At 46.4% G+C, this 24,587-nt stretch overlaps 1 protein-coding gene across 1 annotated transcript in view; it reads right to left on the reverse strand.

The window, feature by feature from the left end:
* Positions 1-5,289: 5,289 nt before the first annotated feature.
* The window catches only part of LOC140387969 (guanine nucleotide-binding protein G(t) subunit alpha-3-like), a 119,414-nt gene continuing 100,116 nt past the window's right edge, over positions 5,290-24,587 (reverse strand). The window contains exon 9 of the mRNA XM_072471382.1: positions 5,290-6,229. Coding sequence (XP_072327483.1) covers positions 6,039-6,229 — 191 coding nt within the window. The 3' untranslated portion in view covers positions 5,290-6,038. The remainder of the gene's footprint in view (positions 6,230-24,587) is intronic.

The raw sequence follows: 24,587 nt of genomic DNA on the forward strand, positions 1-24,587 counted from the left end.
CCCTCTGAACGTCCCAGTCACTCTCTAACATCGCCATCAGCTCTGGGATAGCACGTTCCACAGGCTCAGCATCTGGCTGGGACCCAGTTGGGTCCTGGGATCCAACAGACCTCCGACTGTTGCCACGCCTGGGGGTTCCTGCCTCCACCTGATGTCCATCTGCAACTATGTGGTGCTCACCAGATTGTGCCCCAGAAGCCTGACCACTAACATTTCCCACTGAGGTGTGCGTGTCTGCGCTGGTGGAGGATGGAGATGACAGCTGTGACTCCTCGATCGTGTCTTCCTCGGAGCTCTCCTCCGAGGTGTTTTTCTGGGAGGGGGCCATCCGGGATGAGCTGGCGCCTTCATTTGCAGTGAGAAGCCCATGGGGCCTCGTTAAGTGGACCGATTAACGTTGAATAGTGTTGCTGGCCCCACTGGGCTGAGTGCTGGGAAGCCCGTGGCAGTTCCCGCTTGCTACCACACTTAGAAACCTTTCCAGAGGCACGTTTGCGCAGTGATTAGCACTGCTGCCTCATGGCTTCGAGGACCCAGGTTCGATCCCGGCCCCGGGTCACTGTCCATGTGGAGTTTGCACATTCTCTCCGTGTCTGTGTGGGTCTCAGCCCCATAACCCAAAGATGTGCAGGATAGGTGGATTGGCCACGCTAAATTGCCTTCCTTAATTGGAAAAGTTTTGAAAAAATATATCTTTCTGTAGAATCCTTAGTCATTTTTTGGGAGAATCGCGTCCTAAATGTTAACATGTGAATACTATAACATTGGCATGAGTGGAACGTAAGCACTGGCATGGACTGGACAATACAGCCTGGGCAGGATTTTCCATTGCCTGACACCGAAATCGGGAACGACGATCGGGCGGAGAATGGCTCCCGACGTCGAAATCGCGGCAGGTGGCGGTTTGATGCTGGGTCGTGATGTTCCGCCCCCTCCAAATCGGCATCATCGAGACGTGCGCCACGCCAGCTGCAACCCTGTTGGAATGTCATTAGCGGGCCCACCCATCGTGCCCCGCCTCCGGCGGGCCACGTTCCCGACGGCGCGGGCCACATGTGGTCTCAGCGGTCGTGAGCCTGCCGTGGTGGCTGCGGAGAGAGAGGGCGTACGGACAGTGCCCAGCACCGCCACACTTGGCCAAGATCTGTGCCGCTCGCTGGGGGCTTCTGCCAGGGCTGGGGGGAGTGATGGGGGGTGGCCAGGAGGTGGACTGTGGGGTCGGGTGGGCGGCTACACGGTCCAGCACAGCTGGCGGCATCTTCTCCATCGCAATCGGTGCGCGTGTGTGGAGGGGGCTGTAGGCGTCTACGCGATTGCATCTTGTCAGCCCTACGCATGTGCAGCACAGACCCGGCGATTCTCCAACCATTTTCTGCGTTCTGTGGGTGTTTCATGTCGTGCCGGTGCTCGCCCCTCACCGGTAGCGAAATCGGTGTGGGTTTCGCACCGATTTTCCCATCGTGAAACACCACGGATCCTCCGTTGGCATCGGCACTTAGCCTCAGGAACGGAGAATCCAGCTCCCTGTTTCTAAGCAGCATATCCTATGGCCGATGTGACACTTAAAGGAGAGTTGGTAAGTATTTGGAAACAAAACGAAAGATGCTGAAAGGGTGGGGAGAATGGATTTAAATAGATAGTTCTAATTGAAGAACTACCAGTGACTCAGGCACTTTGGGCAAAGTAACCTATTTCTGTGCAGTAATTGCTTTGATTATACTGGATGCTGTGGTTGCTCCACTAGAGTTTAGGATGGCCAGCAGCACTTCTCTATGGTTAAAAAAAACTATTAATAGAACGCATTCCATCTGTTTCACAATCTCAATATTCACCATAGTAATTTAATCCATTTCAGAAACATAAAATCCAAAGGCCTTATAAAATGGATGATACTGCAGTGTTATCACGACAATAATAAGAAACCTGTTAGCTGACGACAAATGGCCATACACTGAGGATTATCTCAAATCAGTTCGCTTAAGAAATGGGGAAAACGAACTTTCCTTCTGGATGTGACAAATTGAATTTGGATCGGCAGAGATTAGATTTAATTTTTCATCAGAGAGTTTCTTAATAATAATCTTTATTATTGTCACAAGTAGGCTTACATTAACACTGCGATGAAGTTACTGTGAAAATATCCTCGTCCCCACACTCTGGCGCCTGAGGGAGAATTCAGAATGTCCAATTCACCTAACAGCACGTTTTTCGGGACTTGTGGGGGGAAACCCACGCAGGCACGGGGAGAACATGCAGACTCTGCACAGGCAGTGACCCAAGCAGGAATCGAACCCGGGTCCCTGGCGCTGTGAAGCAACAGTGTTAACCACTGTGCTACCGTGCGGATGCTCTGCAATGTATGTGTCGAGGTGTAGAACCCATTTTCTGATTAAAGACGCATTTGTTTAAAGGTGTGTTGCTGGCTTTATCAATGATGACCCAGATTACAGTAAAACTTGTTACTGCATCACAGAAGTATCACTGCGTGTTCATGCAGGGTGTTATCGTGACGTAAATGAAGAATGTTTGTTCTTTTTCATCCTCTTCAGCAATCAAGACCATGGTCGGATGGTCTTGGGAGTGGTGTAAAATATGCAGCTTTGGATCAGTAATCTGTTATAAACCTGCTTTATTTCTGTTAAGTGAAGCAGCAAATTAAGTTTATTAAAGAAGGCACGCACATCCGAGTAGTGCATCCTCCTCCAACTACACACGACCACAGTATAGCAGTGGATGCACAACTCAAAGTGAGCTTATTTGTAGTTACATCTGAGAACATGTTTTTTTAATTAACCTTTAAGTAATAAAAAACTTATAAAGAAAAAGTGAAACTTGAGGTGTCAGTGCCATTGGCACAAGCTAAAGCCTGGGTGTGGTAAAGAGTAATGCAGTTGAATTTGACATTGCTCCAAACCTGGCTGGGAACGATTGTCATCAGAAAGCAATTTGCTTGGGTGAGTGGTTAACTCACTTTTAACAGCCTGACTTTGACACTGCATCTGCGAACATAGCATCATAGAATCCCTGAAGTGCAGAAGGAGATCATTGGATAATTGAGTTTGCACATTCTCCCTGTGTCTGTGTCGGTTTCCCCGGGTGTTCTGGTTTCCTCCCACAGTCCAAAGATGTGCAGATTAGGTGGATTGGTCATGTTAAATTGTCCCCAGGTGACCAAAGGTTAGGTGGGGTTCAGGGATAGGGCGGGGGTGTGGGTCTAGGTAGGGTTTTCTTTCAGAGGGTCGGTACAGACTCAATTATCCAATGATCTCCTTCTGCACTCCAGGGATTCTATGATGCTATGTTCGCAGATGCAGTGTCAAAGTCAGGCTGTTAAAAGTGACAGATGCTTTCAAGTCTAACTTCGTTGTCAGTCAATGAATTATGGATTTATTTGCCAGCTGGTGTTCTATAACTGTCTCCATTGCAACAAAATCAGTTAATGGAAAACATTGCAACTACTAAGGCAGCACCCATTTTAACAGTCAGGTTCCTGTCGTGACAAAAAGGTATTTCTTTTTCCCCAGAACCCAATTAGTTTGGGTGAGATCTAGTCTTGGACACCAAAACTATATACTCTCAACTGTGAAGTTTCACCATAGGTAAAACTCAGTAAAAGATCATTTGAATAAAATATGCAAGAAAACAAATCATTATCCAATGTGGGACTCAGAGACGTGTCCCTGGAAATAACTATCAAACGAGGACAGAAACTCCCTGCATAAAACCTTTCCAACTTGTTCACTTGTTCAAATTGTTCTAATAAATAAAAAGAAAAATATAATTTTGCGGTGAAAGTTGCAATGTTAAACTGGTAATTTAAAAAAAAACATTATTAACCTGCATTTTCACTTAGTTTCTTGCCTTTTAATTTACTCCAGTAGTTAATCCCAATGTATTATAATTGGCAGACTTCTGTACAATATTGCAATTTTCATTGCTTCCTGTAGCACCGTCAATATGACGCGAGGCAGGTTGAGGTAATGTCAATTGAAGGCTTTATTAAGCAGAACTTTATCCCCAGCAGCGTGGTTACAGAATGCAGCTGCTGAGGGAAATGGAGGGAAAACTGGGTTCTTATACCGGCATTTCTGGGTGGAGTCCAGTAGGTGGCAGATCCTATCAGGACCTGGCATCCCTCCACCAATAGCCTGTCGACACGTGGTGTACCGTATTATCCCTAATACATACCACCACACTTCCACTCGTATAAAGTAACAGCATCTCATTCTCATGATTCAAGAACTTTTGAGGTTGCCCCAATGTAATTTGAAGTTTGTGAATTATACAAAGCGGGATTCTCCCTAATCCCCGTGAAGGCCTGACGCCGGCGTAAAAAGCGGGGCGAACCACTCCGGCGTCGGGCCGACCGGAAGTTTCGGAATCCTCTGCACCTCTGGGGGCTAGGCCAGCACCAGAGGGTTTGGCGCCATGCTAACCGGCGCCAATCGGCCGGCGTGAGTTAGCGCATACGCAGACCGACCGGCGTATTCCAGCGCATGCGCAGGGGGTGTCTTCTCCGCACCAGCCATGGAGGAGCCCTACAGGGGCCAGCACGGAAGGAAGGAGTGCCCCCACGGCACTGGCCCGCCCGCAGATCAGTGGACCCCAATCGCGGGCCAGGCCACCGTGGGGGTCCCCCCCCGGGGCTGGATCCCCCCGCGCCCCCCCGAGTACCGCACCAGCCGGCCTAACAGCCAGGTCCCGCCGTGTGGGACCAAGTCCAATTCACGCTGGCAGAACTGGCCAGTAACCGACGGCTGCGTGGCCCTTCGGGGCCCGGAGAATTGCCGGGGCGGCCGCTGCCATCAGCCCCCGACCGGCGCGGCGTGATCCCCGCCCAGCCCGAAAACCGGCGTCGGAGAATACGGCAGCCGGTGTCGGAGCGGCGGTGCGGGATTCACGCCGCCCCCCGGGGATTCTCCGACCTGACGGGGGGGGGGTCGGAGAATCCCGCCCACAGTATTAAGTTTGTGCGGTACAGTGGCAGCTCTGAGTGATTCTGTACATGTGCCAGCATGGCAGTCAGAGTGCAGGACAAGTGTGCATGTGGCACTCCTCCTTGACGCCTTTCCGGACAATGGTAGGAATACAGTGGCATTACAACATGGCATTCCCATTCTGATCCCATATTTCTCTCATCCCATAATGGAGAATGACAATTGCTGTTGCCAGCAAAGTTGGACATTGTAATTTATCTGTGTTGCCATGTGACATGGTGATAATCATGAAAAATAGGTTGTAATGTAATTATTAAAAATAATTAGCAACAACTTGTATTTCAAGAGCACTTTTAATATAGCAAAATGGCCTGAGGCACTTCACAGGAAGCTTATCAAACAAAATTTGACACTGAGCCTCAGAGAGAGGTAACAGGACAGATAGCATAAAATGTTGTCAACCCCCCCCCCCCCACAAGGATTTTAGCAGGGTACATAGGTAGAAAGGTTTGAGGAGGACATTCCAGAGGAGGTTTACGGTATAGAAGGCAAAGACACGTAACCTCAGCTGGAAGAGTCCCCTCAGCAATGAGTCTGTTGCTATATTGACTGAAAAACAAATCAACTCATTAGTTTGCAGCTATCATTGTCGCATTCATCTTCCAGTCTCCATTCCTTTCATTGAATTCCAACCTTACTTTCTCACTGAACCTTATCCTTCGTGGCCTTTTACAGCCTGTCCCTGCCTCTGGGTCAAAGGTGCTTTTATTATTCCTTTGAACTATTTTTCTCATCCTGAAGTTCAAACAATATTATCTGGCCAGTGAGAAAATAAAGTGAAGTCCAATCCTACCTACAAAGAGGCAGTAAACCAGGAAAGAAAAGGTTCAGCTGCCTCGATTGGGTCCAGAGTTGTGTAAAATATTATACTTTATTTTAAGGCATAAATCAAAATCTTCCATGTACATAACGTTTAATAATCCACCGTGAAGTTATAATTACGTAGTGACAAGCTCTTGTAATTTCTGCATCTTCATAATTATCGATGTGAAAGTAATGGTTTTACTGCAGAGGTCTATCAGGAAGCAGAAATGGAAGGGATCAGAAGAGACCACAGCCCTTCAGATTTTCCTTGATGATTATATCGGCGACTGCATCAAACACAAACTTGACGTTCTGTGTATCTGTAGCACAAGTCATATGAGAGTAAATCTCTTTTATATCTTGTCGCAAGTTGAGATTCAGATATTGAGTCTTGATATAATTTCCCGCATCTTCAAATGTGTTGGAGCCTGGTGAGAAAAGTGACACAAAAGACACTTATTTTCATGCTAAACAGCAAGAAAGAAGTTTTATTTATTCTAACAATATTTGACTTGCGTCTCAGATTCAGGTTTTGTGCAGGCTTGCATCTTGAGTGTAATCTTGCAAAAAAAAACCCAACAGAGATGAAAATATTAAAAATATTGAGATGATGGGGTATCTTTTGATACAAACATACGAATTAGAAGCAGGAGTAGGCCACTTGGCCCTTAGAACCTGCTCAATCATTCAAACAGATCATGGCTCATCTGAATTCAACCTCAGCTCCACATTCCCACCTACCCCCCCAATAATCTTTCAGCCCTTTGCTTCTCAAGAATCTATCTAATTCTGTCTAAAATATTCAAAGACTCTGCTTCTACCGCCTTTTGAGGATGAGAGTTTCAAAGATTCATGACCCTCTGAGAGAAAAACATTTCTCCCGATCTCCATCCTAAACGAGTGACCCCTTATTTTTAAACAGTGGCACCCCACACTAAATTTTCCCGCAAGAGGAAACATCCTCCCCACATCCACTCTGTCAATACCCCTGAAGATCTTGGGTGGGATTCTCCGCCGGCAGGATGCTCCGTTTTGCCGGCACCCGGGGGTTTCCCGACGGTGTGGGACTGCCCCACAATTGGAAACCCCATTGACCGGCCGGCATAATGGAGCATCCCGCCGGCGTGTTGAAGCAGAAATGTGGCACTGCGGGGTGGAGAATCCAGCCCAATATATGTTTTAATTAAGTTACTTCTTCCTCTTTTAAACCCCAGTGGATATGGCCTAGCCTGCCAACCTTTCCTCATAAGTCAACCCACACATTCCAGGTACTAATCTGGTAAACCTTGTCTGAACTGTTTCCAAAGCATTTACATCCTTCCTTAAGTAAGGAGACCAATACTGTACATAGTACTCCAGATGCGGCCTCACCAATGCCCACATAAATTGCAAGGGGACTTGAATACAATAGGGAGGTTAAGTTTCAGTTATACAGGGTATTGGTGAGACAACTTCTGGAGTACTATGTACAGTATTGGTCTCCTTATTTCACTAGCTTTCCTAATTCCGTACTGTACCGGTATACTAACCTTTTGTGATTAATGCACGGAGACACCTAGATCCTTCTGCATATCAGAGCTCCGCAATCTCTCACCATTTAGATAATATGATTCTTTTTTATTTTTCCTGCCAAAATGGACCATTTCACACTTCCCACAGCATACACCATTTGCCAGATCTTTGCCCAGTCTCTTAAAGTATCTATATCGTTTTGTAGCCTCCTTATGTCCTCTTCACAACTTATTTCCCCAGCTATCTTCATCCAAGTAATTTATACAAATTGTAAACAGTTTGTGGTGATATGCCCGTGAATAATATTGTATAGACTCAGCAATAAGACTTCCCACCAGCGGGTGGCTTCAGACATCAGTCATGTGACATCCGGCTCTCGTCAGAAAGTTGTAAGGCATACACAAGGACAGTCGCACATAAGAGTAGTCCCAGGAGAGTCTACGTAAATCAATCAGTAACTTAGTCTGTATGGCATTCTGATTATTACCTTACCACGTATACATCAATAAACAATCATTCTCGTTAAGTCACCAGCAGTTCTGTATGAATCATTGCAAAGACAAGGGGCGGGATTCTCCGATATCGGCGCGATGTCTGCCGACCAGCGCCAAAACCGGCGAGAATCAGTCCGGCATCGTGCCGCCCCAAAGGTGCGGAAGTCTCCCCATCTTGAGAGGCCGAGCCCTCACCTTGAGGGGGGTAGGCCCGCGCCGGACTGATTTCCGCCCTGCCAGCTGGCGGGAAAGGCCTTTGGTGCCCCGCCAGCTGGAGCGGAAGACTTTGCTGGGCGGCACATGCGCGGGAGCGTCAGCGGCCGCTCACGGCAACGCCGCGCATGCGCAGTGGAGGGGGTCTCTTCTGTCTCCGCCATAGTGGAGGCCATGGCGAAGGTGGACGGAAAAGAGTTCCCCCACGGCACAGGCCCACCCGCGGATCGGTGGGCCCCGATCGCGGGCCAGGCCACTGTGGGGGCACCCCCCAGGGCCAGATCGCCCCGCGCCCCCCCCCAGGACCCCGGAGCCCGCCCGCACCGCCTTGTCCCGCCGGTAAGAGAGGTGGTTTGATTCTCGCCGGCGGGACAGGCATTCCAGCAGCGGGACTTCGGCCCATCGCGGGCTGGAGAATCGCCAGGGGGGGGGCCGCCAACCGGTGTGGCGCGATTCCCACCCCCGCCGAATATCCGGTGCCGGAGAATTCGGCAACCGGCAGGGGCGGGATTCACGCCAGCCCCCGGTGATTCTCCGACCCGGCGGGGGGTCGGACAATCCCGCCTAAGGTCACAGACCGCAACATGGATGATTCCGGCATTGATTCCTGTGGCACACCATTCATTACATCTTGCCAACCAGAAAAAGATCCACTTCTATCTATCCTCTGCTTCCTCTTAGCTAGCCAATCTTCTGTCCATGCCAATATGTTACTTCCTACACCATGAGCATTTATTTTTCACAATAACCTTTGGTGTGGCAACTTATCAAATACCGTCTGGAAATCTAAATTCAGCAGATGCCCTATATCCACAGAACAAGTTATTTCTTCAAAGAATCTAAGAAATTGGTTAAACATGATTTTCCTTTCACGAGACCATGTTGACTCTGCCTGATTACCCTGAATTTTTCCAAGTGCCCCACTATAACATCTTTAACAATAGCCCTGTGACAGAGGTCAAGCTAACTGCCCTGCAGTTTCCTGTTTTCTGTCTCCCTGCCCTTTTGAATAAAGGAGCTACATTTGCTATTTTCCAGTGCCACCCTGTCCTGGCCCCGACCACCCAGGGGCTCAACTCCCCAGCAAGACATCCCCAAGATGCCAACATGACTTTGTGAACCAGTATCAAATGAGGTTGAGGCCTCGTTGGCGAAGCCGGTGAATTCTGGGTCCCGGGTGAATTAGGCGAGCACATATTTAAATGAGCTTAATGGATCATTTAAATATACGTGCCTGGATCTCACCCAGTGAGAGTGAAATCCAGATTGCGACGCCTCGTGAAATTCCATTGGATCTCGCGAGACGTCTCGAGTGTCGCTATCCCGATGGAGGCCTGTTGCGAGATTCAACGGTCCCGAAGTCTGGCACAATGAGGCTGCTGAATCGTGTCCAGAGAAACTCTTACTATCTGTCCTTATGGCTGTGATTCTCCGTTGCATGTGCGCCCTGCTACTGCTGCTAGTGAGGATGGAGAATTTGCGGCTTGTCAATGGGATTTCCCACGCCGCCATGAAACTCACAGGCAGGGCTGCACTGTCGGCGAGACCAGCGAATGCCACCGCCAGTAAGCGGCCGGAGATTTCTGGCCTATATTTCGAGCAAGCTTTCACTTATACTCTAATTTTGACTGCCTTATCAATATTTTGGTCGTTCTTTGCTGTTTCTTTATATTCTATCCAATCTTCTGACCTGCCACCCATCTGTGTACAATTATAGGCTTCTTCTTTAAGTTTGGTGTTATCTAACTTTTTTAGTTAACCACGGATAGTGGGTTCTCCCCTTCAAATGTTCCTTTCTTGTTGGAATGTATCTATTCTGAGTATTCTGAAATACCCCCTTAAATGTCCACCACTGAATCTCTATTGACCTATCTCTTGATCTAATTTGCCAGTTCACTTTACCTAACTCTGCTTTCAGGCTCTCTGTGGCATCGTGGCCCCTTTAAGGGGGTGAGCTCCACTGACTGTGTGACCAGCTTGGGGTTGATTGCACGGGAGCACGTGGACCCCAGCTAATGGGGAATTTGCGCAGGGCTCTGGGAGCAGGATCCCGGGCAAAGTGGGCCAGGGAGCTGATAGTAAAGACCTGTGTATGGTGTTCTGTGCCTGTTAACTAAGTGTCTTTGTCTTTCATCAATAAACCTCTTTGTTTACTACTGGAAGCCTCCGGTGTATGTCTTGAGATACCATATTGGCGACAAGGTAAAAATTTTCAGAAGCAGCCGATAGTCGTTGTGAATTGAGGGGGGAAGGAAGGGACAGTTGAGAAAACAGAAAAGCTCCAATAAGAGTCAGAAGCATTTAAACTGAGAGTTGAAATGTGTATCATTGGGAAAATAGGCCCATTTGACCAAAGGGTTAAGCCATGGAGTCAGCAGATCGAACCGTTCCGTTTCTTTTTTATCATGAACAAGGTCACAATCGAGGACAAGCAGAAGGTGATATATCTGACAGTTAGCAGCTTCCAGACCTGTAATTTGATTCGGAACATAGAGTCCCCGGAGGCACCCGACTCGAAGATTTTTGACCAGATAGCTAAATTGGTTAAAGATCATTTCAACCCAAGACCCTCGATTATCCTCCAATGTTATAATTTTAACTCTGCAGTGAGGGACCTTAAAGAGACTGTCTCAGCCTTCATAGATAGGCTCTGCTAGCTTGCTGAGCACAGAGTTTGGGGCCATGCTTAGTGACATGTTTTGTGACCAGTTTGTTTGTGGGATCATAACCTTAATATCCAACAAAGCTTCTAGTGGAGACCACAGTTACGTTGGAAAAAGTGATCGAGATTGCGCAGGCGATGGAGTGCACTGAAAATGACACCACTGAGCCTCAAAGCTTGGCTAAGGGGAGGTTAACCAAGTATGGGGCGGTCCGGCCACGAGCAGCGGGATCAACAGGCCCAGTTCAGAGTCAGACACGGTCCTCGGGACAGGACCGGAACCCAAGGAGGCGGAAGGAATCAGGTTGTCAAACCGAATCAGATGTGGAGGGGACCACCTCCAGGAGACATGCCATGTTTGAGAGTTTGTATGCTTCTGTTGCAACCAAATGGGACACATTCAAGCACGTTGCCGCGAGTGGTTATATTCGATGTGAAGAAATTCCACCAATATGTGTACGGTCGATGGTTCGACATAGTGACTGATCATAAGTCATTACTGGGCCTGTTAAGGGAAGATAAGCCCATACTACTCATAGCCTCAGCATGGATGCAGTGTTGGGCCCTGCTGTTGAAAGCTTACAACTATGCTTTTCAGCACTGGCCTGGGACGCAAATTGCTAACGCAGATGCATAAAGTCGCCTGTCCCTAGCTAAGAGCATTCCGCCACAATCGGTAGCCCAGCAGATCATTCTAGCCCTAAACCTCCTAGATATCCTGCCAGTATCCTCAGGCATATCTGCAGCTGGACTCCATGAGACTATTATTTCAAAAGGAAACCGATATGAGAAGGCTGGCGATACGAGATCTGAACTGCTTAGGGCCTATTTCACTCATCAAGACTAGTTGACATGTGAAGATGACATAATTCTCTGGGGATCACGAGTGACGTCCCACCTCAGCCTAGGTGGCCCCTCCTTTAAGAGTTACACAGTACAACAGTGCTGCCCTTGCCAAATGCAGCAATCTTTTCCGCCTTCCACATTACTACACCCTTGGGAATGGCCAGGTCACCTGTGGACCAGGGTCCACGTGGATTATGCGGGCCTGATTTTGGGCAAGATGTTTTTGGTGTTGGTGGATGCCCACTCAAAGAGGCAATTTGTCCAGGAGATGGGGCGCACTACCTCGGCAGCTATGGTAGAGGCCTTGCGCCGAGTGTTAGCCATTCATGAGTTTCCTCAGGCTAGCGTTTCAGACAATGGCATCCCCCTCACTGGTGATGATTTCCAGCATTTTGTGAGAGTGAATAGTATACGACACACCACGCAGCATCGAACGGTCTGGCTGAGTGGGCTATTCAAACTTTCAAGCATTCCATGAACAGCAGTCAGATAAATCACTTCACCAGAGGTTAGCTAATTTTTTGTTGCTGTACAACTCAACTCCTCATTCATCTATGGAGGGCATAGGAGCTGAGATGCTCATGGGGTGTTGGTTGAGAACCTGATTGGATCCAGTATTTCCAAATGTGGCAGAGCGGGTGGAAGCACGTCAGGCCTCTCAGAAGAGTCAAAGGTCAGAGCAGAATGAGGACCGGTCGTTCTGGGTGGGAGACCCAGCTTTAGTCCGAAATTCCACAGCAGGTTCACCTTGGTTAGAAGGACAGTTTGTGGCCCGGTTGTGGTCGATGTTAATAGGAAGACCAGTAAGAAGCTCATTGACACCTGAGAAGTCAAGGAGTTGTGACGCCCGGCTTGGAGTCGACGAGTCTGGCAAGCTCTGTGAATACTCCTGTAACTCTGTCCAGTCAAAGGAAGCTAGGGGCTCTCACCTCTGTTCAAACAGCTGCATCTTCCAAGGCAGGTGAGGTTAATTTGTCCATTGTTGAACTGATCCTGCCTGAGGTGGCATCAACTGTGGACCACACAATTGTTCAAAGGAGTGCCAAACCTATGACTGGGCTTCAGAGGTCCGGGAATAGCCGGAGGGCTCCGGGCCAATTGACGTTTTGATGGACTCACTTTCCTCGGTTGTCCCTGTTAACAACTACAACTTTTGTACAGTTATGGGGAAGTGTATTAAGGTATTTAAGGGCGGGAGAGATGTGGATGCATAGCCCTTTTAATGGAGTGAGCCCTGCTGACCATAATGACCTGTTTGGGGCCAATCATGCGGGAGCGCACAAACTCCATCCAATGGGGCACATTAGCAGTTAATACAGAATCAAACTATATACTCCTATTTTTATAACAGTGAGGCATTGAAGCTTTGCATATCTCATGCCTTGCACTTTATACCAATCGCTGCATCCTTATCTCTTTTCTGTATATATTATTATTTTTGTATTATCGGGGTGCCTTATCTCTCTTGTCATGTGAGAGTACCTTTAAGAAATGGGTGTTTATAAATGGGTGTGTATCTAAGTATCTGTAGTGAGAGTACCTTTAAGAAATGGGTGTTTATTACTACAGTGATGTCAGAGAATGGGTGGAGCTGGGCTGCATGTCAGCTTTTTACTTTCGTTTTTGAGCAGGCTGCAGGGTGTGTTTTAGTTTTGCTTTCAGAGCTGGATTGCTGCAGTCACAGCCAGAAGGTGGATGAATCTCTCTCTGTAATCTAAAGACTGTAAATCGATCCTGATGGTTTAAAACTAATAACAGTAGTGACTTTAACCTAATGTGCTTCTGGTAAAAGGTGTTTTAAGTCTTCTGGATGTTAAAAGGACAGCGTACGCATTACTTAGTGTTGTATTCTTTGGGGGTTGTATTTGAATTGATGGTTGCTAAGATGTTCATTGTATGTTTTAAAAAGGTTAACTTGAGTTCATAGAATAAACATTGTTTTGTTTTAAAAAATACTTTTTCATTTCTGCTGTACCACACCTGTAGAGTGGGCCATATGCACCCCATTCCACAATCGATTAAAAGTTGTGGGACAGTGAACTCCATGATACACTTTGGGGTTCTCCAAATCCTGGCCCATAACACTCTCCTGCGTTAAATTGGCCCCTGGGTTGTCAGCTGCCTATCAGTAATTCTCTTCCATTCTCTGTCATCCTGAATCGCGTCTCTTAGTTCCCTCATCACTTTTGGATGTCTACTATCTTCATTTAAAGCAAGGCTCTGTGTTGCCCTTAATTGTCAACTCTAATCAGCTAGGAAAGAATTAATAGCAGGAAATCCCAGACTTTGCGAAATAAATATCAAAACAAATTTAAGTGCTGGTCGTAGTTCCCCAATTTCCTGTTACATTTTTATTATAAATTATTTAACTACCCTCGGGCAGCATGGTGACACATTGGTTAGCACTGCTGCCTCACAACGCCAGGGACCTGGGTTCCATTCCGGCCTTAGGTGACTGTCTGTGTGGAGTTGGCATTTTCTCCCAGAGTTTGCATGGGTTTCCTCAGGGTGCTCTGGTTTCCTCCCACAGTCCAAAGATGTGCAGGTTAGGTCGATTGGCCATGCTAAATTGCCCCTTCGTGTCCAAAGATGTGTAGGTTAGGTGGGGTTGCGGAGATAGGGCAGAGGAGCGGGCCTAAGTAGGCTGTTCTTTCTGAGGGGCAGTGCAGACTTGATGGGCTAAATGGCCTCCTTCTGCACTGTACGGATTCAATGGATACCTACAAACTTAATCTGTTCACGCAACCACTTGACTCTCTTGTATTCCTACAAACTTCCTGCACACCTGATTGCTCAAAATCTTTAGCTCTCTTCAATCATTTCCTCCCGATTTCACAAGCCGTTTTACTTTTATTAGAAGAAAACATTGTAAATGCAACAATAAACAAAAAAAAAAAATTTTCACTGGGTTCTGATTTCAATAATTTGTTCGTCTTTTTTCATGAGCCATAATGAGATTTTACTGAAAAGCTCACATTTTCCATATAAAACACTGGCAGTCTCTGGTTCTTCAGTATATCTGCCTGCGCAATGTTACAATAAAGGATCCTTCGGTTTATTCCTAGTTTTGACGAAAAAACATAAATTCTAAAATTGGACTGAATTGGGGTTTGTTGTTGAATTATAACAGGAGAGGGAAATACCCACTCTGTCCAAATACATGAGGTGAACAGGTGGATTAAGGGAAATCGGATATCAGTTACTGGAAGCTAGAAACCTGTTGTAGAAAACTGCATTCTCCTGATCAATCTTGCAGTGTGAATGATGCCACCGAGAGTAATATTGATGGGCCTTACAACTGAGTAACTATCACACTGGCTGACTCTTACTTTCAGGCCTGGGCAACGTTGCGAACCAACCTGGCTTTGCCACCTGGGAAGGCTCCAGCCCACCAGGCAATTATTCAACTCATTTACAGCTATTTCACTGTTCTTACCTGTAGGTTTATCATATGGCCCTAACACTGCCATAATTTTTGTTTTATTATTTATGTGTCTGGAATACAATTTCTTTTCATATTCTTTGACAATTTAATTTTGTGGCTTTCTTTTGCTTTCCTAGCTTTTTCATATTCCCTTTTGTTATCATCTGCTTTTATGCTTTATTCTTTTACTTGAAAATTCCCTTGATTTCTTTATTCATCCACGGTTTTTATTACTGGCCCGTTTGTTCTTGTTTTTCACTGGGATCTATTTATTCTGGATTTCATAGCTAGAGTATTACTTGAAATGGGTTCTCCTCGCACTCCCATACCATCACCTCTGGTGTTCCCCAATAATCTATCCTTTCCCCCCTCCTATTTCTCATCTGCCTCCCAGTGCCATCATCTGAAGGCACAGCATTAGTTTTCACTTGTATACCGACGACACTCAGCTCTCTCATACCACCTCCTCTCTTGATTCCTTCACTCTTGCCAAAATATCAAACAGCTTATCTGACATCCTGTACCGGGTCAGTTGAAATTTCCCCGAATTAAGCCTTGTTTTTAGTACATGCTCCATTCCCTACGTACTAACGTCATCCCTCTCCCTGGCTACAGTTGGAGACTAAACCAGTCTGTCGCAACCTTGACGTCATATTTAACCCTGAGATAAGCTTCTGATGTCATATTTGTACCATCACTAAGATCATCTAATTCCACCTCTGTAACATTGCAATCATCAAAGCTCAACTGCCACTGAAAACCTAATTTATGTCTTTATTATTTTTAGACTTGACTATTCCAATGCCCTCTGATTCATGGGCGAAATTCTCCCCAAACGGCGCGATGTCCGCCGACTGGCGCCCAAAACGGCGCCAATCAGACGGGCATCGCGCCGCCCCAAAGGTGCGGAATGCTCTGCATCTTTGAGGGCCGAGCCCCAACATTGAGGGGCTAGGCCGGCGCCGGAGGGATTTCCGCCCCGCCAGCTGGCGGAAACGGCCTTTGTTGCCCCGCCAGCTGGCGCGGAAATGACATCCCCGGGCGGCGCATGCGCGGGAGCGGCCGCGGCCACTGACAGTTTCCCGCGCATGCGCAGTGGGGAGAGTCTCTTCCACCTCCGCCATGGTGGAGACCGTGGCGGAGGCGGAAGGGAAAGAGTGCCCCCACGGCACAGGCCCGCCCGCGGATCGGTGGGCCCCGATCGCGGGCCAGGCCACCGTGGGGGCACCCCCCGGGGTCAGATTGCCCCGCGCCCCCCCCCCCCAGGACCCCGGAGCCCGCCCACGCCGCCTTGTCCTGCCGGTAAATAGGTACTTTAATTTATGCCGGCGGGACAGGCAATTTATCAGCGGGACTTCGGCCCATCCGGGCCGGAGAATTGAGCGGGGGGGCCCCCCAACCGGCGCGGCCCGATTCCCGCCCCCGCCGAATATCCGGTACCGGAGACTTCGGCAACCGGCGGGGCGGGATTCACGGCGGCCAACGGCCATTCTCCGACCCCCCAGCGGGTCGGAGAATGACGCCCTAAGCTTGAGGTTATCTGAAACTCTTCTCGCTGCTGTTTCCAGGCAGGCGAGCCTCAGCAATTGGAAGGGTTACCACTTCAAACAACAGCCTTGGGGCCGAAAGGTGTCCCTTGCTTTTGGGACCCCTTCCTTGGGCCACGGAGCTTCCACCTCCACTGGCTATCCACTCGGGGAGCTGTCTCTTTGCATGGAGTGGCGGAGGGTGGGAGGGGTGGGAGACGCTAAATTCTGGCAGCCGAGGAAGATGGCCCTCAATTGGGCCTTTAATTGGCAAAATCCAGAGGGCAGCACTGAGCTTCTACCCTTCCCACTACTGGTATAATGAGCCTGGCAATAGGATTGCACTGGGGAGCTGTCCCAATGTGGTCCCCTGGCATTTTATTGGACCCACCCCCCACTCCTAGCCTGCCACCCAGTCGTTGCTGAAATCTGACCCTTTGTTTTCAAATCCCACTGGTCTCTTTACCTTCAATCCAATGGCTCTCCAAGATATCTGCACTCATCCAATTCCGCCTCTTGAATTTTTGATTTTAATCACGCGCACATTCTCAGAAGGAAAAAAAAAACATTTTGGACCAGTATTCTTATTTCCCCGTTTTACTGGTGTTCCATTTTAAAATGCACAAGACCAGTTCAGGCCAGTATTCTTATTTCCCTGTTTTATTGTTTTTTTCATTCAGGGTTGGTGGCTGTACCTTCAGTTGCCTTGACCCTAAACTCTGGAATTGCCTCTTTAACTTGTTTTCCTCCTTTAAGATTCTTCCTACCCCTTCATCAAGCTATTAGTCTTCTGACTAAATATCTTCTTACGTAGATCAGCACATAGTTTGTTTTATAATGCTCCTGTGGAGCATCTTGGGGAGTTTTATTACAGTAAAGGCACTGCAGAATACCTTGTTGTTGATGTTGTTGGATTCTATTGATCAGCATTTTAAACGCTTTCTACTTCTTTCTACTTCTGTTCTATTTGTTCGCTTATCAGCAATTTTTTCTTATTTATTTTCCCTAGTTCCCTTCTCATCTCCTTAAAAGTTGCTTCCCCCCCCCAATTTATTACATTAGTCCTTGATTGACCTATGCACTTCTTCATTTTTATCTTAACTGATTTTGTGATCACTTATGTCTTGATGTTGCCTTCACTGATCTGTTCTGATTCATTTCCCCGAACTAACAATAATAATCTTTATTAGTGTCACAAGTAGGCTTAAGTTAACACTGCCATGAAGTTACTATGAAAAGCCCCTAGTCGCCATACTACGGCGCCTGTTCGGGTACATGGAGGGAGAATCCAGAATGTCCAATTCACCAAACAGCACGTCTTTCGGAACTTATGGGAGGAAACCGGAGCACCCGGAAGAAACCCGCGTAGACATGGGGAGAACTGGCAGACTCTGCAAAGGCAGTAACCCAAGCCGGGATTCGAACCTGGGTCCCTGGCACTGTGAAGCAACAGTGCTAACCACTGTGCTAGCGTGCCGCCCTAGAGTTCCCTTCCAAGCCATTCGCCATCCTGCTTTGGAAATATATCCATCACCGTGGCTGGGTTAAAATCCTGGAGCTCCCTCCCTAGCAGCACTGTGGGTGTACCTACAACACATGGTCTCCAGTGAGTTCAAGATGGCGGCTCACCAGCACCTTCTCAAACTCTGAATATTATGGACAAATGCTCAAGGGCAATTAGGGGCAGGCTTTAAATGCTGGCCTAGCCAGCGCCACCCCCATCCCTTAAATGAATAACATAGAAAGATCCCACCGCCCCTTGTTGAGATTTTACATGCCAGGTAAAAAAATGACTCCTACACACATTGTAAAAACTATTCTCTGTACTTTCGCTCCCTCTTCCTTCCAGTTTATTGGGGGATTATTTTTCTCTGCACTCTATGTTAGGAGGAACGATCACATGGCAACAAATTAGATCTCACATTTCGTAACTCAGCGTGGTCAGAAAGAGTATAATAGTGAAAATTAGAACAACATATTGTGCAAAGGAAATGATCGTTGCCGGTGTACTTCATGCAATAGTTGTTGTGATAAATAGATTATTTGGAGTAAAGCAGTGAATCAATCCTGGGGTTTATGTGACAGGTATAGACTGAGCTTTGCTCTTGTGCTTTATGATCTTTGGAACCTGAAATCTAACTTACTGCTTTGTGATCATTCCTACTAACATAAAACGCAGCTAAAAATAATAAATTGTCAGTGAGTGATTCATCCAAGCAAACAGAGAAAGGATTGTAATCTCCTTTCTCAGAAATGAAGAAATTGAAAATGATTTATGAGCAGCTTTTGGAAATTCTGGATAGGATGATCCAAAGGAAGCCCAAATATTATAGATTGTTATTCCAGAGGCTTATAGAATTTCTGTATATTTATTTAGCAGAACTCAGTGATGGAGTTTCGCATTTCCAGGATCTTCAAATGTTACCCTTGTGTAATCTAAAATCTTGTCGAGGCTACTTTATGCCCCTCACCATGTTTCAATTCATCTCCTTGCTTAGTCATCAGAGTCAATTGTGGCACAAACTACATTGAAACTCTGAATATTATGTATGAACCTTCAAATAATTTTTTAAAAAATGTATTTTATTCCAAACATATTCAAAGGTATGAAAATATAAATATATCAAAAAATATATCAAAAAAAATATCCACACCTCACAGTTCACAGTTTGTACAGGTTTTACCCCTTTTCACCTCTTCCCCCTCCCCTCCACCCACCCCTCAAACAATTCCTCAAACATGGTCACAAACAGTCTCCACTGTATCTCAAAGCTCTCCGCTGATCCCCTCAATTCGAACTTTATCTTCTTCAGCCGGAGAAAGCCGTCAAGTCCCCCAGCCAGGCCACCACCCCCGGTGACGTTGTCGACCGCCATTCCAATAGAATCCTTCGCCCGGCATTTCCAATACCCCAAAATCGCCACGATAGGGTCCTCTACCCCCACAATCTTTGATACCGTCCCAAACACCCCTTCCCAGTATCTCTCCAAATTCTCACAGCCCCAGAACATATACGCATGATTTGCTGGTCCTCGCTCACACTTCTCACCCTCGTCTGCGACCCCCTGGAAGAACCAACTCATCCTCGCCTGAGTCATATGCATCCCATGCACCACCTTAAACTGAATCAAACTCATCCTCGCACAAGAGGAGGTCAAATTCACCCTGTGCATTGCCTCACTCCACAGTCCCCATCCTATCTCCCCCCCCAGCTCCTCCTTGCATTTCTCCTTAATCCTCACTGCCTGACTTTCCCCCTGCTCCCCCAGCCATCCGTATATATCCCCAATCCTAGTCTCCTCTTCCACATAACAATAATAATCGATTATTGTGACAAGTAAGCTTCAATGAAGTTAGTGTGAAAAGCCCCTAGTCGCTACATTCCGGCGCCTGTTCGGGAAGGCTGGTACGGGAATTGAATCTGCGCTGCTGGCATTGTTATGCATCACAAGCCAGCTGTTTAGCTCACTGTGCTAAACCAGCCCAGGAGCAACCGCCGCTCCAACAGGTTATACTGTTACAGCAGTATACAGCAGCTTGGCAAATCCTCTCCATTGCTTCCGGTGCGAAGTCCCTCACTTGTACATATCTGAACTTGCTTCCCTTCAGCAGCTCCATCCTCTCCCGCAGCTCTTCCACCAGCCCTAACTCTCTCCACCTCCTATATATGCCGTCCGTCTCCCTCAGCATAAACCCATGGTTCTCACACAGCGCTGTTAGCAGCGACATCTCCTCCATCCTGAAGTGTCTCCTTAACTGGTTCCACACCCTAATCGTGGACTGTACCACTGGGCTCACCGGGTACCTCCTCGGTGCCAGCGGTAGCGCCGCTGTCACCATGGCCCTTAGGCTGGACCCCGTACAGGACTCCTCCTCCAGCCTAACCCATTCTAACCCCTCTCCTTCTCACCACTGCCTCAACTCCGCATTTGTCGCCAACAAAATGTCGCCAACAGTCGTGCAACAAATTTGGTAATACCAAACCCCTTTCTGCCTCCGCCTCTGTAGCAGGGCCCTCTTCACCCTAGGTACGCTCCCCGCCCATATAAACTCCAAAATCGCTGCATCCAGCTTCCAGAAAAAGGCCTTCAGAATGAAGATTGGGAGGGTCTGGAATACAAACAGGAACTTTGACAGGATGTTCATTTTTACCATCTGCACCCTCCACGTCAATGTCAGGTGTAATGTATCTCACAAAATCTGTCTCTAATAAACTCCATCAACTGCTCCATCTGGGATTTTCCAACTTGCAATAACCCTTCCCCTTCCGCTATCTCCCCAACTGCTATTGCACCACAGGTCTCCTCCAGTTCCTTAGCCAGGTCTTTAACCTTCTTCTGCCAGGTCTGATAACCAGCAGACATGCCACTCCCAGGGGGAACTTCTCCTCCACACATTCAGCTTCCTTTCAAACTCCCCCACCTTCAGGTAAAAAGCTCAAACCAATGCCTTCGAGCCAGAACTGCTCTGTATGTGACGATACAATCCATGGCCGCAATCCAAAGTCTCAACTTTAATTCTTAGTGTCTCCAATAAATTATTATATTTTCATCTGCTAATATTTGAAATTTCAAGAAGAAGAATTATTTCTCTCTCTGATGAATTGTAACTATATTTATATGTTTGGGATATTTTAATTTCAACACAACTTTTGACTATTCAACACTTCAGTAAATCGGCAGACAAAAGCCCATAAATGGGTTTCTCAAGGTTCCCAGCAACGTGTTTCTCAGCCGCGGGAGGCGGCACGCTGTTCACTGTCAATGGGATTTCTCATTAAAGCCATCACACGCCACCGGGACACCCAGAGAATTCTGTCACCAGTGAATGGACGGAGAATGTCAGCTCATATCTGCATAAATTTACTGGGAGTGACACCTAGTTCTGATGGACAGTCATTGACTTGAAATGTTGGCCTGGATTACTATCCATGAGGTGGGTAGCAGAAGTCAGAAGTGGCTTGGCCCCTCTGCCTTGGGAGAAAATGCCCGCAAAGGTGAGATTTTCATTGTTAGTGCGGGAGATGGGTGTGCGTTAGAGATGGGCCAGACGAACTGGGAAAAGGTTTGTAGGCAGCCACAGGGCTGTCGAATGTGGAAGTGGGATGTCTCAGTGCAGCAGGATAACATCCCAGTTAAAATAAAAATAGAAAGACCCTCCAGCCCTCATCCCTCACAAACACCCCACCCCATACACTCCCCATGCGCCATCCATACTACATCATGCCAAGGTAAGGCCTCACAAACAGCCTGGACGGCCCCTCATGTCAGCCCATACCAAGCTATGGCACCTCCATGCCCATTCACACACTATGCACTGTATGGAAACAATGAACCCAATAGTGAGCGTAGGATGATTTAAAAAGAGCTTTAAAAAAGTCATTCATTGATAACCTTCCAATTCAATAAACTCTCTTTTACAACGAAGTGTTATGGGCCAGGGTTTAGAGAACCCCAAAGTGTGTCATGGAGTTCACCTGACCCACGACTTTTAATAGATTGTGGTTATGGGGAGCACACCGTCCACTCTACAGGTGTGGTGCAAACAGAGCTTTACAGTACTTTTAAATTAAAACACTGTTTATTTATGAAACCAGTTAACACTTTATAAACCCACAGTAAACATCTTAACAACTATCAACACCAATAAATCCCCAAAGAATACAGTAGTCGACAGATAACCCTTAATAAATTCCCAAACAACAGTCAGAAGGCAAAAGACCCTTTTTAACAGCAAGATTAGGTTTAAATTCACTATTGATAGCAGTTATTAGTTTTAAATCATTTGAAACTTTTCATTTCTTTTCCACCCTCCTGGATTTCTTTTTTAATCTGGGATACACTCTCCTTATTATCTCCCATCAGATCACCTTTGCCTCTACCACTTGAGTATTTCTCATGTCCCCGGTTTCTATCCCTCACAGGCTGAAACTGATGTCGGAAACCAAGCTTTGATTTATGAACTAATTCATAGTCATCTGCCATTTCTGCTGCTAATCTCACAGTTTTAACCCTCTGTTCTTCCACATGAGTTCTCACTACATCAGGAATTGAATTTTTAAACTCCTCCAAAAGTATAATTTCTCTGAGAGCTTCATAGGTTTGGTCTATTTTCAAAGACCTATCCAAATTACTTTGTTTGAACCTTTCAAACTCCATGTATGTTTGACCAAATTCTTTCTTTAAATTTCTAAATCTTTGTCTCTAAGCTTCAGGCTCTAGTTCATATGTATCTAAGATGGATTTTTTCACCTCCTCATACGTCCCAGATACCTCCTCCGGTAGTGATGCAAAAACTTCACTAGCTCTACCTACTAGCTTTGTTTGAATCAGTAATACCCGCATGTCCTGTGGCCATTTCATTTGTTTAGCCACCTTCTCAAATGAAATAAAAAAGGCTTCTACCTCCTTCTCGTCAAACCTTGGCAATGCTTGGACATATTTAAATAGATTCCCACCAAGCCTTCGACTTTGACGCTCTTTCTCACCATCATCCAACTGTACGTTTTCCTTTACGTCTGCCAATTTTAACTGACTATCATGTTTCATGGCCATTTTCTGAAGTTCAAACTCTCTATCTTTATCTTTTTCCCTGATCTGTATCTCCCTTTCTCTTTCTTTTTGTTCTGTTAGGGCTATTCCTTCTTTTCTCCTTTCTTCTCTCTCCTTTTCTTTTTCCTCTCTCTCTCCCTTTCTTTTTCCTCTCTCTCTCTTTCTTTTTCCTCTCTATCTCTTTCTCTCTCTCTTTCTTTTTCCTCGCTCTCATATTCAAGTTGCTTTAACTCTTTCTCATGTTCCATTTGTTTAATTTGTAACTGAATTTTTGCCATTTCCAATGAGTCAAACTGTATCTCAGGCAACTTGAAATGCTTAGCCACCGCCATAATTACCTCATCTTTTCACATTTTGTCAGGTAATGTTAACTGCAATGTTTTTGCCAAATCTAACAGTCTGCTTTTTGTCTCTGTCCATAAGGTACTGCGCGTCACCGTCTCCACCCCCAAAAACGTCAGAGCCTCTGAAAGAACCATTGTCCACAACACACTCCCCACTTAAACTAGAATACCACACCTGAAAAGCAACCACAATATGCTCACCCCTCACTGTCTTTAAGTTCAGAAAGCCAATCCAATAGATAGACTTTTATCCCGGACAAGCTCCCAATTTGTTACGGGCCAGGGTTTAGAGAACCCCAAAGTGTATCATGGAGTTCACCTGACCCACAGCTTTTAATAGATTGTGGTTATGGGGAGCACACCATCCACTCTACAGGTATGGTGCAAACAGAGCTTTACAGTACTTTTAAATTAAAACACTGTTTATTTATGAAACCAGTTAACACTTTATAAATCCACAGTAAACATCTTAACAACTATCAACACCAATAAATCCCCAAAGAATACAGTAGTTGACAGATAACCCTTAATAAATTCCCAAACAACATTCAGAAGACAAAAGACCTTTTTTAAGACAAAGATTAGGTTTAAATTCACTATTGAGAGCAGTTATTAGTTTTAAATCACCAAAGGATCGATTTACAGTCTTTGGATTACAGAGAGAGAGAGACTAATACACCTTCTGGCTGTGACTGCAGCTATCCAGCTCTCAAAATGAAACTAAAACACACCCTGCAGCAAACAGCCTAAAACGAAAGTAAAACACTGACAGACAGCCCAGCTCCACCCACACTCTGACATCATTGATAAACACCCATTTCTTAAAGGTACATTTCTTAAACACCCATTTCTTAAAGGTACTCTCACATGACAGAAGCAATAAATTGCCAATCATTCAGACAATTTAAAGTTTCAATAACTGAAACTATAAGAACTGGAAACCTCTGAGTATTGTGTAAATAAACATTGTGAAATTGACAGCAGAGATCAGAGAGCCTTGGATGCCAATCAAGCAATTTTCTCTCTGGGGTTTTGGTGTTTTAGTGCTCTAATGGATGTTTGGATTCTCAGCGAAGAATACATAATGAGGTTTGGCTGACAGCCCAGAAATCCATTAACCTTTTGAAACACCGATGCTGCCAGAAATTCTGGATATTTCCAGAATGTTCTGTTTTTATCTCAGATTTCCCGAATCTGCAGTAGTTTGCGCATGT

This window comes from Scyliorhinus torazame, chromosome 13 (assembly GCF_047496885.1).
Source record: "Scyliorhinus torazame isolate Kashiwa2021f chromosome 13, sScyTor2.1, whole genome shotgun sequence".
Lineage (NCBI taxonomy): Eukaryota > Metazoa > Chordata > Chondrichthyes > Carcharhiniformes > Scyliorhinidae > Scyliorhinus > Scyliorhinus torazame.